At 39.6% G+C, this 16,645-nt stretch overlaps 1 protein-coding gene across 1 annotated transcript in view; it reads left to right on the top strand.

Annotated features, from left to right (window-relative positions):
* Nucleotides 1-16,645, top strand: part of POU6F2 (POU class 6 homeobox 2) — a 460,076-nt gene that overhangs the window by 295,331 nt on the left and 148,100 nt on the right. Inside the window, exon 4 of the mRNA XM_037056530.1 lies at nt 2,641-2,975. Coding sequence (XP_036912425.1) covers nt 2,641-2,975 — 335 coding nt within the window. The remainder of the gene's footprint in view (nt 1-2,640; nt 2,976-16,645) is intronic.

Raw genomic sequence — 16,645 nt, 5'->3', positions numbered from 1 at the left:
GGATGATGTTTAAGTCAACCATAAAAATAAACACTGACATATGTGCCCTGAAAGATATCAGGGCAGGTTTGGTTTGAATCAGACAGATGCCATCAGTTTCNATTTAGGAATAGAGACAAATTGGAGACCATGCCTCAATAGATTAGGGTCTAGTGCACCTACCCATCTGCCAATATCTATCTGCCAATATTCTCCAGTCTTTCCTGTTTCTAAATGCTGATTTAGATAAATGCTTTCCTAACCAAAATGAAACAGGATGATGTTTAAGTCAACCATAAAAATAAACACTGACATATGTGCCCTGAAAGATATCAGGGCAGGTTTGGTTTGAATCAGACAGATGCCATCAGTTTCCCAAAGTGTGTTAAATCCACCGAAAGGAGACATCTAGCCCCACTCCCCCAGAATCTTTCAGACTGCAGATGTTCCTGGGAGGTAAGGATTGAGCTGCCACCCAGATCTTCAATTACATGTAATTTTTTACAGTAGGAGCTGGGGAAGGGAGGAGAATGGCAAGACCAGGCCATACTCTTCAAGTCCCAATAAATGGGTTGATCACTGGTTATTTTTACTATATAAAGTTTACTTCTTCAGTTTTAGGTTGACAGCAAAATTGAGTAGAAAGTTCAAGCATTTGTACTGGCTGTGTATTGTCCAGCTTCTCTCATGCACACCACCTCCACCTCTAGAGTTCCAGAGCACTGTGGATCTACATGCAAGACAGGACACACACCCACACTGACAGTCTGAGCAGACCTAGAGTAATTCACTGAGCCACTGAGGACTGGCCATCCCAGTGGTCCAACATGGAAACCCTGCACATGGTACCTGAGAGCACAGAATTGGTATTTAGTGTTCCTGGGAACTGTCAAGCTATCATTTTACCACTACAGCTATGCCTTACTTTAAACAAACCTGAATCTATATTCAAAATCTTACTTATACCAGGGATTAACTGGGAGTGATCCATCTTCCCACCACTTCACAAGATAGGTTCCTTACCTTCTCTAAGGTCTAAGTCATTCAGAACTTTCCAAGCCTCTGTTCCATGCAGTCCATTCTCCAGATTGTCCTTCAAAAATATCGCTTGTGCCCTGTTGACTACTGGATGTTTCTCCAGCCCCAAATACCCTCTCTTGGTTAGTTTCCATACTGTTGACCACTTAGTCAATTAACAGATATGTATCAAGCATCTATAATTAGCAGGACTCTATAACAAGTTACCTCCATGCCTCATCATTTCTTACGAGTTTATTGTATCTCCACAAATAAACTATAAACTCCTAAAAGGCGGGATTATATATCCTTTTAAAATACTGTATATTACCTGGCACAGTGCTAGTGCTTATCTGTTAATAAATTTTACAAAATGATTATTAACTTTACAAAGATTGTCAGTCTCTGGTTCATTGATGTGCAGAGAAAGTTCTCTAGGTGTTCTCAACTTACGGGTCAACAGACCAGAACATATTTGTGTGAAGGCAGGTATGTGATATGTCAGTTTACACAATCACCAGGTTTGTTTAAGGAGCATTTTTTAAAAACAGTGACTAGTTTAATGTTGCAAACAGGAGTTAATACCTTTGGAAATCTTTACAAATTCTAGGTAAAGGAGAAGCAGGAAAACATTGCAGGCCTTTGTGTTTAACATTGATCTCTATAGTTATTTGTAGCCTTTGTGGAAAGTTTTTAGACTGAGATTCAGGCAGAGAAGGAAGTGAACTCATAGCAGTAATTTTCTCTAGACCATTCTTTGGCCAAGCTAAATGTCTTTCTGCTTCAGAAATTGTTCAGTGGTAGATGGGCATCTGAGAACAAATTTAGTGTGCTCAGTGTAAAGACAGCTTGTCCCACAAACTCTTACTTTTCACATAACAAGAAAACCTTGAAAGATGATTTCATTCTCCCAATTCCCTGTGTGTCCTTGAGGTGCTAATGTGTCTAGTCACCACAGTGTACAGTTCAAAGTCACCTACTATAATCCTCCCAGTTTGGGGGATCTCTGTGTCTTTGATCAGCAGGCAAAAAAAAAATCAGGCTCAGGATTTTGACTCTGCCAAACAGAGAAGCATGTACTACCTTTAAATTAAAAAAATAAACTATAGACACTTGAAATTAACATGTGTAAGCAAATTGGCAGAGGTCTAAAGTAGCAAGTGAAAATGACAGGATTAATGGCAATGATGATGAAAAGATTACAAACCATTCAGTTCCCTGTTCTTAACCCCAGCCAACCCTTTACCAAAAGAAGTAAAGTCGTTGAACTTTAATCTAAATCAAATCTTGAAAACATAAGTGCATTTCCCAAGCGTTGTAGAAAGGAAGAGAAAAGTATTTAAACATGTTGAAAGAAACATGTTTCTAGCACATCCCCTTGGCTTGTACTGCTCAATACCTTTCAAAGTAATGCCTTGATATGGTACCTTCTTGTCCTCCTTAAGTCTTAAAAATTTTCCAAGAAGTAACTCCTTCCCCAGGTGCCCCATAGGTTGTTTACATACCAAAGAGCTTCAGAGTGAGAGGGTAAAACTTTTTCTACAGGACAGCCTTCTCAGCTCACACAGGGAAAGCTGACAGAGACACACAGAAAGATGTTTTGTGGTGTTTGTTTCACCTCCACGTTTCTTTCTTTCCTTGTAGCTACCTCATCCCTGAACTCCCAGCTCCAGCAGCTCCAGCAGCTCCAGCAACTCCAGCAGCAGCAGCCGCCCCCTCCACGGCCAGGCAGCCACCCGCAGCCAGCCCCACAGGCGCCCCCGCAGTCCCAGCCCTCCCAGCCCACCCAGCCCCAGCCTGCCCTGCCCCTGCAGCCGCCAGCTCCGCTGTCTCAACCCCAGCAGCTTCAATCCCACCCCCACCTCCAGAACCAGAACCAACCGTCTCCAACCCAGCAGAGTTCAAGTCCCCCTCAGAAACCCAGTCAGTCTCCAGGACACAGCCTTCCGTCGCCGCTCACGCCACCCAATCCTCTGCAGGTATGATCCCCGCCCCAGTCCCTGAGCATGGAGGACCTTCCCATGGGGTTGTGCCATCCCCAAAGGTAGAAGGCCAGCAGAATTTAACATCCAGTTCTGCAGTGTCTAATTCAAACTGATCTCTCAGACAAAAACGGAAGAGGAAGTAAACAGCAGGCAACTGGGGATGCATGTGAGGGAAACAAATAGAACCCCATTGATGTTACCCTCCAAAGGATAAATGTTATCTGTTTCCTCCTGTGAGAGGCCAGCACTGTAAGTGCACTTGTAGTCTGTAATAATTCCATTTTATGATACTTTTTGAAGGCAGCAAAGATAGCATCCAATTAAAATTATTACTGGCACAGTTTTGTAGCCCCGCGGAGAACTGTATCTCCTGTCCATGAGGCTTGGTGGTTATTTCTCTATATTATGAATACAACAGTGTCTTACCTTAAGTACTTTGTGCTCTTTTGTTCCTATTTTTCTAAAGACTCTCTGGGGTTAGGAGGGTAAAGAAATTAGCCCCAGTCTTATGTCCCAGATTCCAACCATCACTCCATGGACTAACAAGTATTCTAAATTCGTTCCCAGAGCCTCAACAAATTTGCATTATAAAAATGATTTAAAAGTAGTGAAACTTCTGTATATTTACCGTATTTTGCCAGGTATACTGTGCACTTTTTTGCCCGATTTTTTGAGAGAAAAATAATGATGCACATTATACATCTTTACTTGTTACATTGTATAGTGGTTACATGTCAGGAGTATAATAATCCTGTGTATAATGCACACAAAAATGTGGGTGTGTGTTGTACACAGCAAAATACACAGTTTATTACTGTGAAAATTCAGGGCATGCAAAATAGATATTTCAAGCTAATCATGAAAACTCATCTTCAATCTATTATCATTGAGGAGCAATGGGAGCATTCAGGACTATATAACTTTATAGTTTAGAAAACCACTCTTAACTTAAAGTCCTTTAAAATACATTAGCTTCAAAATATAATGACTATGATATCAACACATCAGATCCAGAAATTAACAGCTCAGGTTTAGACTTACATAATGATGTTCCCCAGTGAGATCTCAGATGATTTAGTACATTTGGAGTGCAGTGACAAAGTCCCACAGAGTAAGCAGCTCATGTACTCATTTCAAATGCCAGCATCCCCACTTCTTTTTCTTTTTTATGTATTTTATTGATTATGCTATTACAGTTGTCCTATGTTCCCCCTTCATTCCCCTCCACCCTGCACACCCCCTCCCACCCACATTCCCCCCCTTTAGTTCATGTCCATGGGTCTTAAGTTCTTTAGCTTCTACATTTCCCATACTATTCTTGCCCTCCCCCTATCTATTTTCTACTTACCATCTATGCCACTTATTCTCTGTGCCCTTTCCCCGTCTCTCCTCCTCCCACTTTCCTGTTGCTAACCGTCCATGTGATCTCCATTCCTGTGGTTCTGTTCCTATTCTAGTTGTTTGCTTTTCTTTTAGGTGTGGTTGTTAATAATTGTGAATTTGCTGTCATTTTATTATACATGTTTTTTACCTTCTTTTTCTTAGGTAAGTCCTTTAACATTTCATATATTAAGGGCTTAGTTATGATGAACTCCTTTAACTTGACCTTATCTGACAAGTACTTTATCTGCCCTTCCATTCTAAATGAAAGCTTTGCTGGATAGAACAATCTTGGATGTAGGTCCTTGAATTTCACTACTTGGAATACTTTCCAGCCCCTTCTTGCCTGTAAGGTCTCTTTTGAGAACTCAGCTGACAGTCTGATGGGAACTCCTTTGTAGGTGACTGTCCCCTTATCTCTTGCTGCTCCTAGAATTCTCTCTTTCATTTTAATTTTGGATAATCTAATTATGATATGCCTTGGTGTGTTCCTTCTTGGGTCCACCTTCTTTGGGAGTCTCTGAGCTTCCTAGACTTCCTGGAAGACTATTTCCTTTGCGAGATTGGGGAAGTCTCCTTTATTATTTGTTCAAATAAGTTTTCCACTTGTTGCTTTTCCTCTTCTCCTTCTGGTATCCCTATAATTCGATGTTGGAACGTTTAAAGATGTCCTGGAGGTTCCTAAGCCTCTCCTCATTTTTTTTGAATTCTTGTTTCTTCATTCTGTTCTGGTTGAATGTTTCTTTATTCGTCTGGTCTACTCCATTGATTTGAATCCCAGTTTCCTTCCCATCACTATTGGTTCCCTGTGCATTTTCCTTCATTTCATTTAGTGTAGACTTCATTTTTTTCATCTAATTTGCCACCAAAATCAACCAATTCTGTGAGCATCCTGATCACCTGTATTTTGAACTGTGTGTCTGATAGATTGGCTATCTCTTGGTCACTTAATTGTATTATTTCTGGAGCTTAGATCTGTTCTTCCTTTTTGGCCATTTTTTTTGTCTTTTCATGCCTGTTACTAGTGAGGGGCAGAGCCTTAGGTGTTCACCAGGGCGGGGCAACCCAGTAGCTGGGTTATGATGCTGTATGTGGGGGTCATGTCCGAGAGGGAGCAATGGCACTTGCTCCGCTCTCTGTTGAACCTCTGTCCCTTCTGCCACTCCCCCCAAGCAAACTGGGCCTTTCTGGTGCTGATTCCCATGTGGGTGGGCTTATGTATATTCTAGGACCCTATGGGTCTCTCCAACAAACTCTCCTGTGAGGCTGGGAGTCTCTCCCTATACCTCAACCCCCACAGGTATTTTCAATCAGTGTTTTGAGGCTTTATTTCCTGGCACTATTATTCCCTGGGTTGCACAATCTGTCTCACTCCCCAGTTACTTGCACACAAATTTTGGAGTACTGCCCAGTCAGCCAGCCAGCCACCTTGTACACAGTGCCTTGCTTCTCAATCACCGCCTTGCTGAGTCTGCCCATTGTCACCCCACACCCTGGGTCTGCCAGTTGCCGCCTGGGTGCCCAGGGTCTGCCCAGTGCCACCTTGCTCACCGGGGTGCCTCGCGCACCCAGTGTCACCACTTCCAGTGCTATGGCCCCTCTCTGCTTGGCCGTCCTACTCAGCCCCGCCTACCAGTTTGGATGAATGTGTCTATTTCAACTCCTTGGCTGTCTGACTTTTATACAGTTCAATTTTCTGTCAGTTCTGGTTGTTATTTTGTTTCTAAATTTTTGTTGTCCTTATTTTGGTTGTGCAAGGAGACACAGTGTGTTTATCTACACCTCCATCTTGGCCGGAAGTCTCGCATTCCCACATTTTGCTGGTGGGGCACACAGACCTCTCTACCTTAGGATAACAATAGCAATTGCACTCTTAGGGAAAAAATAGGAAAGTATACCAAATCACAGTAAATTGGTACACAGGCAGAAAGGCAAGTAGATAAGAGACTTGGTCTTTTAGAACCATTTTTTGTTATGTTTGTTATTTTAGAACCGACTTTTTTCCTATGAACCCAATTGGATTCTCCATGGTGGCCCAAATATTTCCTGGAAATGAAAATGTTTGGGTGAGATGAGTAATTGTGTTTTGCCTGACATTTGGGTCATGTCTACTTTCAGCTTTAACATTTTCCTGAGTGGGGTTTGAAGATGTATTTTTTTAAATATCACAAATATAAGACAACATAATACCTTTGACATAGGACTGAAATGATAGACTTAAAAAGTCTTCACTGTACAGTTGGCCTCTACCAAGTACTAGATATGATCAAATTTACAAGATGCATGATTACAGCAATCCTAATGTTTTCAACATTTGGAATTCAACTCTATTATCCCAAAGAATGAATTTAATGCTTTTTAAGAGCAGTTAAATTACATGTACCTGCACACCATGTGATTAAACACTTCTTTCCAAGCCATCAAAAGAAGTGAAATTACAAAAACAAAACAAAACAAATCCTGTCCCACTCTGAGGGAGGAGATTACTCAGCTATATCTTTGGTTGTTGTGTATGGTCCAGTAGTCCTCAGAGCTGAGTAAAAGCTTTGAGTTCTGTGGACATCAGCCTTCTCTGTACACTTTCAGCTTATAAATCTCTCTTGGCCAGTGAAAGCCAAGTGAAGACAACCCATTTGAATGGCTGTGGACAGGACTTTAGACGAGGTGACCACTCAGCCTCAGGGAAATAAGTTGTATTAGGAGAATTTGTCATAAATGAAAGCAATGAACTTTTGGTGGGGAGAATATGTCCTAATCACTCCTCCATAGCAAAACAGTGTACAATTTTAATTTCAGTATATAATTTTGATCTGGATGAAGACTCCAGAAGCACAATACTGTTGAAATAATTATCTCCTTTCTATGTCCTTTAAAACGAGTTTTCTTCAGACTGTTCCTTGGGAGTTTTCATTTACACTAGAGAAATTCCAAACAGTGTGTAAAAACCCTAATGTGTGCTTATTCCTTCCTGGGTGATCTGGGGATGAAGAGGACATGATCATGGTGCCATGGGAAGGGGGAGCTTGAGGGTTTGAGGCCGCTTTCTAGTTATGACCCTGCTTCCAACTAGCTCACAAGTTTGGACAAGTCACATTGGTTGTCTGAACTTTGTTTTTCTGATCTGTTAAAGGTGTAGGGTGTATGATTTTTAAAATCCTTTTTAGACCTATGAGTCTATGATGTAAATATTAGCAGCACCCTAAAATTTTACTGGTTACCAAAATCCCAATGGTCTTAAAGATTCTGTGAGTATTCTTCAAGGTCAGGTTAATTTCTTCCCACTCAGCTGGGTGGCCCGTTGGAAACAGAGTCAGGACAAACATAAGTGGGATAATAATAGCACAGGCAGATTTTATCTTAGCCAGGGAGTCCAAATTAGAGTCAAGTTTTTATCCTCAGAGAGTCGCCACTGTAAGCTGTGGTCCCAGATTGCTTTTCCATACCTATACATTAGAGAAGCTTAAGAAACCAAATGCTGCATTTAACCTTGGCCTTCTACATACCACCTTGTGTGGCAGTAAGCAGAATAATCTTTCTTTTTTCTTGTTATATTGTACATTTTAATAAATAACAGAGTGGGAGAGAGCTCAGAGGAAGCAGCTAGGGGAGAGAAAGCTATCTGTCTTTGTATGAGAAATGAGGAGTGTGGTCACCTCCTCAGAGGTGAAATTGCTCAAGAGATAGCATAAAATAATTCCTGACTATGTGCATTTGCTAATGTAAAGGACTTGCTACCACTCAGGCATCCAAGACTAAAATGCACTGAAGTTCCTCCTCTGTCATACAGTAGTAGGCACAGCCTCCCTTGTGACCTTCTCATTAGAGATGTTTTCACATGAGGAAATTTTTCGTACTAGGTTCCCAAGTGGATGAGTCACAGAGTGGTACATGATCACTTTTTAAAACTAAAAACCCAAACCCTTGAGAAATAGACCTACACCTACATGACTTCCATTCTTTTTGAAAGTAAGTGGCCTCTAATCATGGCTCCTTTTTAATAGTAAAGGCCCAGTGTCTTGGGTCAACCCCTTCTCTACCCAGCAGTTTATCTTAATCAATTTAACATGGTGTTAGTCAAAATTCTGTGGCTCCAAGTTTTTTATCTATGAAGGAATAAAATCATTCATTAAATACTTTCTAGAACTCCTTCTATTCTATATAGAATTTTATGTTACAAATGCCTAAAACTATGTTGGGTGATCTATGCAGATGCAAGGGGAGAAAGAAATCATTTTCTCTACTCATCATAGATTCTCAGGCTGGGGCTCTGTAAATTAGACTAAGAAAAGACAGATGAACAAGCAATAAAGTGAAGTTTATTAACATGCACAACACAGGTAGACATGGGAGCTTTCAGTGATGAATAACTCAAAAGGGGTGGTTAGAACTTGGGTTGATGTAGTATTTTAACAACAGAACAATACATTTTTATTTTATTTACTTTTTATTTTATTGAATTTAATGGGGTGACACTGGTAAATAAAACCTTACAGTGTTCAAGTGTGCAACTCAATAAAACATCTGTGTATGGCATTGTGCATTTACCACTCAAAGTTGTCTCTTTTTGTCCCCATTTATACCCCCTTGCCCAATTTCTGCCTCCCCTACTCCCCTTTCCTTGGCTATTATCATACTGTTGTCTATGTCTATGTCATGTGCTATATACATATATGCATGTGTGTGTGTCTTAATCCCTTCATATTTTTTTCACCCAGCTCCTCAACCTCCTTCACCTCTGACAGCAGTCAGTCTGTTCTGTGTATCTATGCTTCTGTTTCTATTCTGTTTATCAAATTATTATATTGATTAAATTTCACACGTAAGTGAGATCACGTGGTATTGTCTTTCTCTGACTGGCTTATTTCACTTAGAATAATAATTACCAGGTCTATCCATGCTGTTGCTGAAAGATTTCCTTCGTTTTTACAACTGAGAGGTATTCTATTGTGTAAATGTGCCACAGCTTTTTTATCCACTAATCTACTGATGAGCACTTGGGCTAGCTCAAGATCTTGGCTATCGTAAAAACATTTCCATGAACACATATATTGTGCATATATTGTTTCAAATTAGTGTTTTGGATTTCTTTGAATATATTTCCAAAAGTAAGATTACTGGGTCAAAGGTAGTTCCATTTTTACTTTTTTTTCTGAGGATATTCTATATTCCATACTGTTTTCCACATTGGTTGTACCAAATTTTACTCCCACCAGCAGTACACAAGTAATCCCTTTTCTCCACATCTTACTTCTCCACATCTTTGACCACACTTGTTGTTTGTTAATTTATTAATGGTGGCCCTTCTGATAGGTGTGAAGTGATATTTCAATTTACATCTGTCTGATGATTAGTAATGCTGTTGCAGAAAAAAGAAAAAAATTAAGGCACATAGGAATAAATTTAATCAAGGAGGTAAAAGACCTGTACTTGGAAAATTATAGGCTACTAAATAAAGAAATTGAGGAAGATACAAATTAGTGATAAGTGGAAGCATACCATAGTAATGTATTTGAAGAATTAACATCATTAAAATGTATTACTACCTATTGCAGTCTACAGATTCAGTGCAACTCCCATTAAAATACCAATGGTATATTTTACACATCTGAAACAAATATTCCAAAAATTTAAATGGAACCACAAAAGACCCCAAATAACTTCAGCAATTATGAGAAATAAAAACAAAGTTGGAGGGGTCACAATAATTGATGTGACAAAAACAATACATTTCTAGAGAGGTAACAAGATGAAAAGGACTATGAGTTCCTAGGGGTGGCAAATTTGTGGAAGGCAAATATTTGAAGAAACTAATAGTAAATAGGGTTAGTTTTAGCGAGATTTGTTTTACAGATTTTTCTGGTGCCATCTCTGGATTGATGAGGACCTACAGTTGTCTCCAGTACTTAGTATCTGTCCTTCCTGATAGAGAGAAGAGGGAGACCACTCTTACAAATTTATGTTCTGTTTTTAGGTAAATAGATGATGGAGATCTTTTTTTATCTGCTTTTCTTAATTGTCTTCAGCTGAAAAACTCCTCATGCCACACTTGGGGATGGTATATTCTGCTATCTTAAGTAGGCATATTCATATAACCCTTTTGTTGACATTATAAATTCTAACAGAACTCTTGACATCTCCACACCTACACAGGGCTAATCTCTTTGTAGAATTCTCCCAGCCTGGACCAATACTGGGATAAGGCAAGTGAGGCACTCATCTCAGATGTAAAACTCAAGGTGCACCCAAACATGCATCTTTCAGTTACACTCCACTCAACTGAGGCATATTGGCCAGGGCCATTTTGATTTTTAAAAATACTGAATTAAATATCAAATTATATGTCACTCATCTTTTCCTTAAATTTTATTTATTGATTTTAGAGATCGAAAGAGAAAGCAAAACATCATTTTATTGTTCCACTTAGTTATGCATTCATTGGTTACTTCTTGTATGTGCCATGACCAGGGTTGAATCTGCAACCTTGGTGTATTGAGATGACACTCTAACCAAATGAGCTACCTAGCCAGGGCAGATGTTACTGTGTTTGGGGGCACAACTTTAAATTTTGTGCCCCAGGTGAATGCCTAATTCACTTCACCCTAACCCCTCCTAGCTTGGCTACTCGCTGTGTAAATTATTAAGTTAGCAACTATTCTCTAAGCTCACTGGAATTCTGTCCACTGTAAATTTCAGCCAGATCTTGGATTTTACTTTCTTGTTCAACTTGAAAATGGCACTAAATTTTAAGCAGTATAAAAGCACAAATACATGTTATATAATAGATGGGGCATCAAAGTGGGATGGAAATCCATTCTTAACAGTGTATTGTACAGAATTAACAAACCAATCATTTTTTATTCAATTCAAATGTTAGGACAATCAAGTAACTTTTTTGGCTGACATTTTATACTGAACTAATTTATGGTTTTATAAAACTGAGCAAGTTTGGTGAATATGATAGATGTAGCCAACTTTCTCTCACAGCAATCCAAGCCCTGAGAACCTTTTAAATACTGGAAGAGTCTACACAGACTGAGTGAGGCTTCCTCTTGGGCTAAAATATCAAAAGGCACTTTATTATTATGGATGAGAAAATCCATCCAAACCCAGAGAGTTATCTTGAAGATTAAACATAGCATACTGATGAAAATGCTTTTTATGCTATAAATTTGCTGAGAAAATGTTGATCATACTACAGATATGAATAAGTATGAATTTATTTCTGTTTATACTACCATCCAGCAAATTGAGAGCTTCATTCATTATTCACTCATTCAGCAAGAGGTCAGTGGGAAATGGGAGTCCCTTTACCCAACTCTATTCAGCACTCAATAAAATAAACAAAACATATTTACCCACATTGTCTACAAAGACAATTTTTTTCTTTTATGAAAGAAAGAAAATCTCCTTTAAAAAAACCCTCAGTTCAACATTACTGACATTTCAAAGAATTTATTACAAGCATTTGAGATCCAGGAGGAACAACAAAGTTTATATTGCTTTGAGAGTGGCAGGGGGGAAATTAGTTTACCAAGAATATACTTTATATACTGCAGTGCTTCTTTGTCATTGTCTAGATTTACTGTTCCTGGGTGCCACTCTGTAGATTAGTCAAATCATGTAGAAAAGGGTTTAACAAAGCAGGCAGCGTGTTCACACCACTGACTTTCGAAGCTCACATCAAGTATGGCTAGATGGAAAGGATGCCAGACTCAAACAGGGGTGGGAATATTCTTGCAACATTTGAACATGGCAAATTATAACTTCTCAAGGAAAAACAACACTGCTCTGATCATGACAGAGGGAGATCCATGGCCTGTCTGCAGCAAGGTTAGCAGTGCGCCTGGAGCCTCAGATGCCATCCAGTCCCATCGTTGTCTGTTGGATCAGGCCGATAAACTAGTACTGAAGTGTAACTCAGAATGCTTCTGGAACAGTTTTGCCTCCATGTGCATAGATGAGGGTTTTAGTGCCAATTTGAGATACCCAAAATGTGTTGGTTGGCACTTCACTCTGAATGAGCAAAACACAGTCAATATTTATGTTAACTCAATATTCTTGTGCTTTCATGATCAAGTGCTATTTCTCATAATTTTGCCTCAAATCATTACCTACAGGTTGAGGCAAATTTTTCACAGGCTTTTAAACTGATTTCCAAAGTATAGACTTGCAAGTGACTATTATCCAGGTTATAAAGTAGCATTTCTATTGTTATCTACAAACATTTAGCAAGCATCTGTGCAGTGCATTGTGACCCTAGGAAAGGTCTGCAGAACGGACGGTGTGGTGCTGTAGTGATAGCATAGTCTTTAGAAGCAGACAGACTTGGGCTCTGATGCAGGCTCTGCTGGGCACTTGGGTGAGGTCAGCCCATCCTTCTGAGCCTCAGTTTCCTCATTTGCAGGAGGGTTGATGTGGGGATTAAATGAGATGACTTAAGTGAGAACATCTAATTCAGTTCCTGATACATGGCTGGCATTCTAACAATATCATGGGAATATAAGAATGCATGTGTATACTATAAAATTATTCACTATGCACTAAAGAAAAACTCATATAAGCTAGAATGAGGCTAATAATTACACATGTGTTTTGTAGCGTTGAGTCAGAGTGGGTAGGAGGATATTGTGGAGGAAACTTAGCAGAGGGGAGGTGGAGCACATGCAACACAGGGCAAGCCTGCACAAAGGCCTGAGGGGGGTGGTGTAGAGAGCAGGACGAAAGAACTGTGGTCATGTTCTTGTGTAATCTTGAATTATTTTTTAATTATATTTTATTTATGCTATTATAGTTGTCCCAAATTTTCCCCTTTGTTCCCCTCAAACCTCCCCTCCCACTCCCTCAGGCAATCCCCATGCTGCTGTCCATGTTCATGGGCCCAGTATGTATGTTCTTTGGCTACTCTATTTCTATGCTGTATTTTATACCCCCATGACTATTCTGTAACTACCAACTTGTACTTCTTAATCTCTTCACCTTTTTTACTCATCTCCCCAACACTCCGACATCTGACAACTATCAAAATGTTCTCTGTATCTATGGTTCTGTTTCTGTTCTGCTTCTTTGTTTATTATGTTTTTTAGATTCAATTGTTAATAGATATGTATTTATTGCCAATTTATTGTTCATATTTTTAATCCTCTTCCTCTTAAAGAAGAGCCTTTAACATTTCACATAATACTGACTTGGTAGTGATGAACTTCTTTAGTGTTTTCATGTCTGGGATGATTTTTATCTGTCCTTCGATTCTATTAAATGGTAGCTTTGCTAGGTAGAGTAATCTTGGTTGTAGGTCTTTGCTTTTCATCACTTTGAATATTTCTTGCCAGTCCCTTCTAGTCTGCAACGTTTCTTTTGAGAAATCAGCTAACAGTCTAATGGGGGCTCCCTTGTAGGTAACTAACTGCTTTTCTCTTGCTGTTTTTAAGATTCTCTCTTTGTATCTAACCTTCAGCATTTTAATTACAGTGTTTCTTGGAGTGGACCTTTTGGGGTCCATCTTGTCTTGGGACTCTCTGTGCTCCCTGGACTTTTTTACCAAGTTAGGGAAGCTTTCTTTAATTATTTTTTCAAATAGGTTTCAATTTCTTGTTTTCTCTCTTCTACTTCTGACACTTATGTTCCAAAACACTGATTTCATTCTTGGCTTCATCCACTCTACTGTTGATTCCCCATAAATTGTTCTTTATTTCAATTAGTGCATCCCTCATTTCTGACTGGATCTTTTTTATGCTGTTGAGGTCCTCACTACATTCCTTGAGCATCTTTATAACCAGTGTTTTAAACTCTGTGTCTGATAGATAGCTTTTCTCCATTCCGTTTAATTCTTTTTCTGGAGTTTTGTTCTGTTCTTTCATTTGGGCCATATTTCTTTGTCTCCCCATTTAAGCCGCCTCTCTGTGTTTGTTTCTCTATATTACGTTGAGCTACTATCTCTCCCAGGCTTGACAGAGTGGCTTAATGTAGTAGGTCCTCTATAGGGTCCAGGGCACAGCCTCCCCTATTACCCGAGCTGGGTATTCAAGTTGGGCCCACTGTGTAGGCTATGTATACCCTCCACTTGTAGTTGAACTTTGAGTGCTGTTGGCACATCCAAAGTAAACCACCACCTGTGTTCTTTCTGGGTTCACATAGCATTTGCTACAAAGCAATCTGCAGATGGCTGCTACTTGTGCTGGGACTGAAGGTTCCAGAAGAAGCCAAGCTGTGAACCAAGGCTGGATACTGCTAGTGCCAGGCCTGGGGCCACTTAGAAGTACAGGGCTTCTAGAAGCCAGAGGCTACTTGTTTGAGATAATTTAGAAATATTTGAAGCATGGGTCTAAATAAGCCTTTCATATGGAAAAGGCACTGGAAACAGCTTTTGTGGGCCTGAAAGTTGGGTGTGGCTGGGCCTCAGGGAATCAGCAGGGTAAGGCAAACAGTAGAGTCTCAGATATGGCACCCACCTGCTGTCTCTGTGACAGGGCAGTGGTTCAGAAAAGGAAGGATGGCCTCTGCTAGCACTTTGTCTCGGATAAAGCTGCCCGCCACCACCCCCCCCCCGCCCCCCCCCCCCCCCCGCCCAGCTCTCATCCTGATGCTGGACAATTTGGTTCCTCCTTATATGTCTCTAGTACCTTTTAAGCTGCTGCTCTGCTGCTGGAGCTCAGAGGGAGTGAGTCCTAGTAAGTCTGTGTATGGGACCTTTGAGAGGCATTGCCTGGGATGCCAGCAGTTTCTGTTTTCCACAGCCTCAATCCCCACTGGTTTTTAGAGCCAGGAGTTATGGAGACTTATCTTCCTGGCACTGGAACCCTAGACTGAGGACCCTGTTGTGGAGCTAGGATCCCCTGCTCCTGAGATATCCCTCTCTAATTTTATCTGTCACGTATCATTGTGGGACCAGCCAGTTCCATGGTTCTACCCCTCGCATCAGTCTGGATGTGGTTTCTTCTTTTATTCCATAGTTGTAGGACTTCCATTCAGCTCAGTTTCTGATGGTTATTAATGATGATTGTTCTATAGTTTAATTGTCATTTTGATGTGATTGTGTAAGGAAGCAAACTATGTTTAGCTATGCCTGCTCTAGATCTTATCTTAAGAAATCCTAGTTCAAAATATAAAGCCTTGGTTTCTTTACCAATATTACTATAAAATTTTTTAAAATTATTTTTTCTTCTAAATTTCCAGAGTTGTGGTTTTTAGTGTGCGGATACAGATCACCTGATCTGTGGTACTCAGTTGTCCCAGAGATTACATGGAAAGTTTGTATTAGATGATCTTTAAGTTCTTTCCAGCTCCACATTCTGTTTATGAAGTAGCACAGATAAGGGGGTTTAAACTGCATGAAAGGAAAAAACTATATATGTACAACACTATAACCCATGACACATATGCAATACTAAAGAAATATGCCTGATAATATCTGATTAATATTTGCAGTGTATTTTGAAATTTACAAAGTGTATTTTATATACATTTATTTCATGCATTGACCTCATGGGTTCACTATTCTACTCAGAATAATCACTATCATTTAGCAAATGTATCTGTGTATCTTATATTTTCTAATTACTTCAGTCTCTCATTTTCTCCTCTCTTCCTTAGAAAAGGCAAAAATTCTATTTTTTTAAATCCTCACCTGAGCATATTTTTTAATTTATTTTAGAAAGAAATAGAGACCAATGTGAGAAACATTAACTAGTTGCCTCCCATTCACAACCTGACCAGGAACCAAACCTGCAACTTAGGGATGTGCCCTGACTAGGGATCAAACCCTCAACATTTTGGTGTATGACATGATGTTCCATTCAAATTAGCCACCTGGACAGGGCAAAATTTTTTCATTCAGATCTAATAAAAGTGAGTCTCAGAAAGTTGAAGCAACCTTCTCAACACCAGACTTCCAAGATCCTCCATTTATATTTTGCTGCCCTACAATGTTCATTTGGGTTGTTAGTGAAATGTATGCTCTTATTTCCTTATCTGGCTTCCAGAACTTTCTAAGACAGTGTTTCCCAAGTGTTGTCCATAAAATATGAGTCTAAAAATGTGTATTAAAAACAGATTCCATGGTAGGAAGACAGATAAATGATAGGAGATAGATAATAGGTGATACAAGTAGATAGATAACATACACTGTCATTCCTAGCTATTTCTCAATAAACATTTGAATACTGAAAACTAAAAGACATACTGTAGTAGAGGCATCTAGTTAACATGATCTAACCAAAGAATTCTCAAACTTATGTAACCACTGGACCTTTTTTAATTTTTTCATATAACACTAATTAAAATCCCCT

The sequence above is a fragment of the Sturnira hondurensis genome, unplaced genomic scaffold, assembly GCF_014824575.4.
Source record: "Sturnira hondurensis isolate 20B ecotype Veracruz unplaced genomic scaffold, ASM1482457v3 Scaffold0008992, whole genome shotgun sequence".
NCBI lineage: Eukaryota > Metazoa > Chordata > Mammalia > Chiroptera > Phyllostomidae > Sturnira > Sturnira hondurensis.
This window is presented reverse-complemented; position numbering and strand designations above follow the sequence as displayed.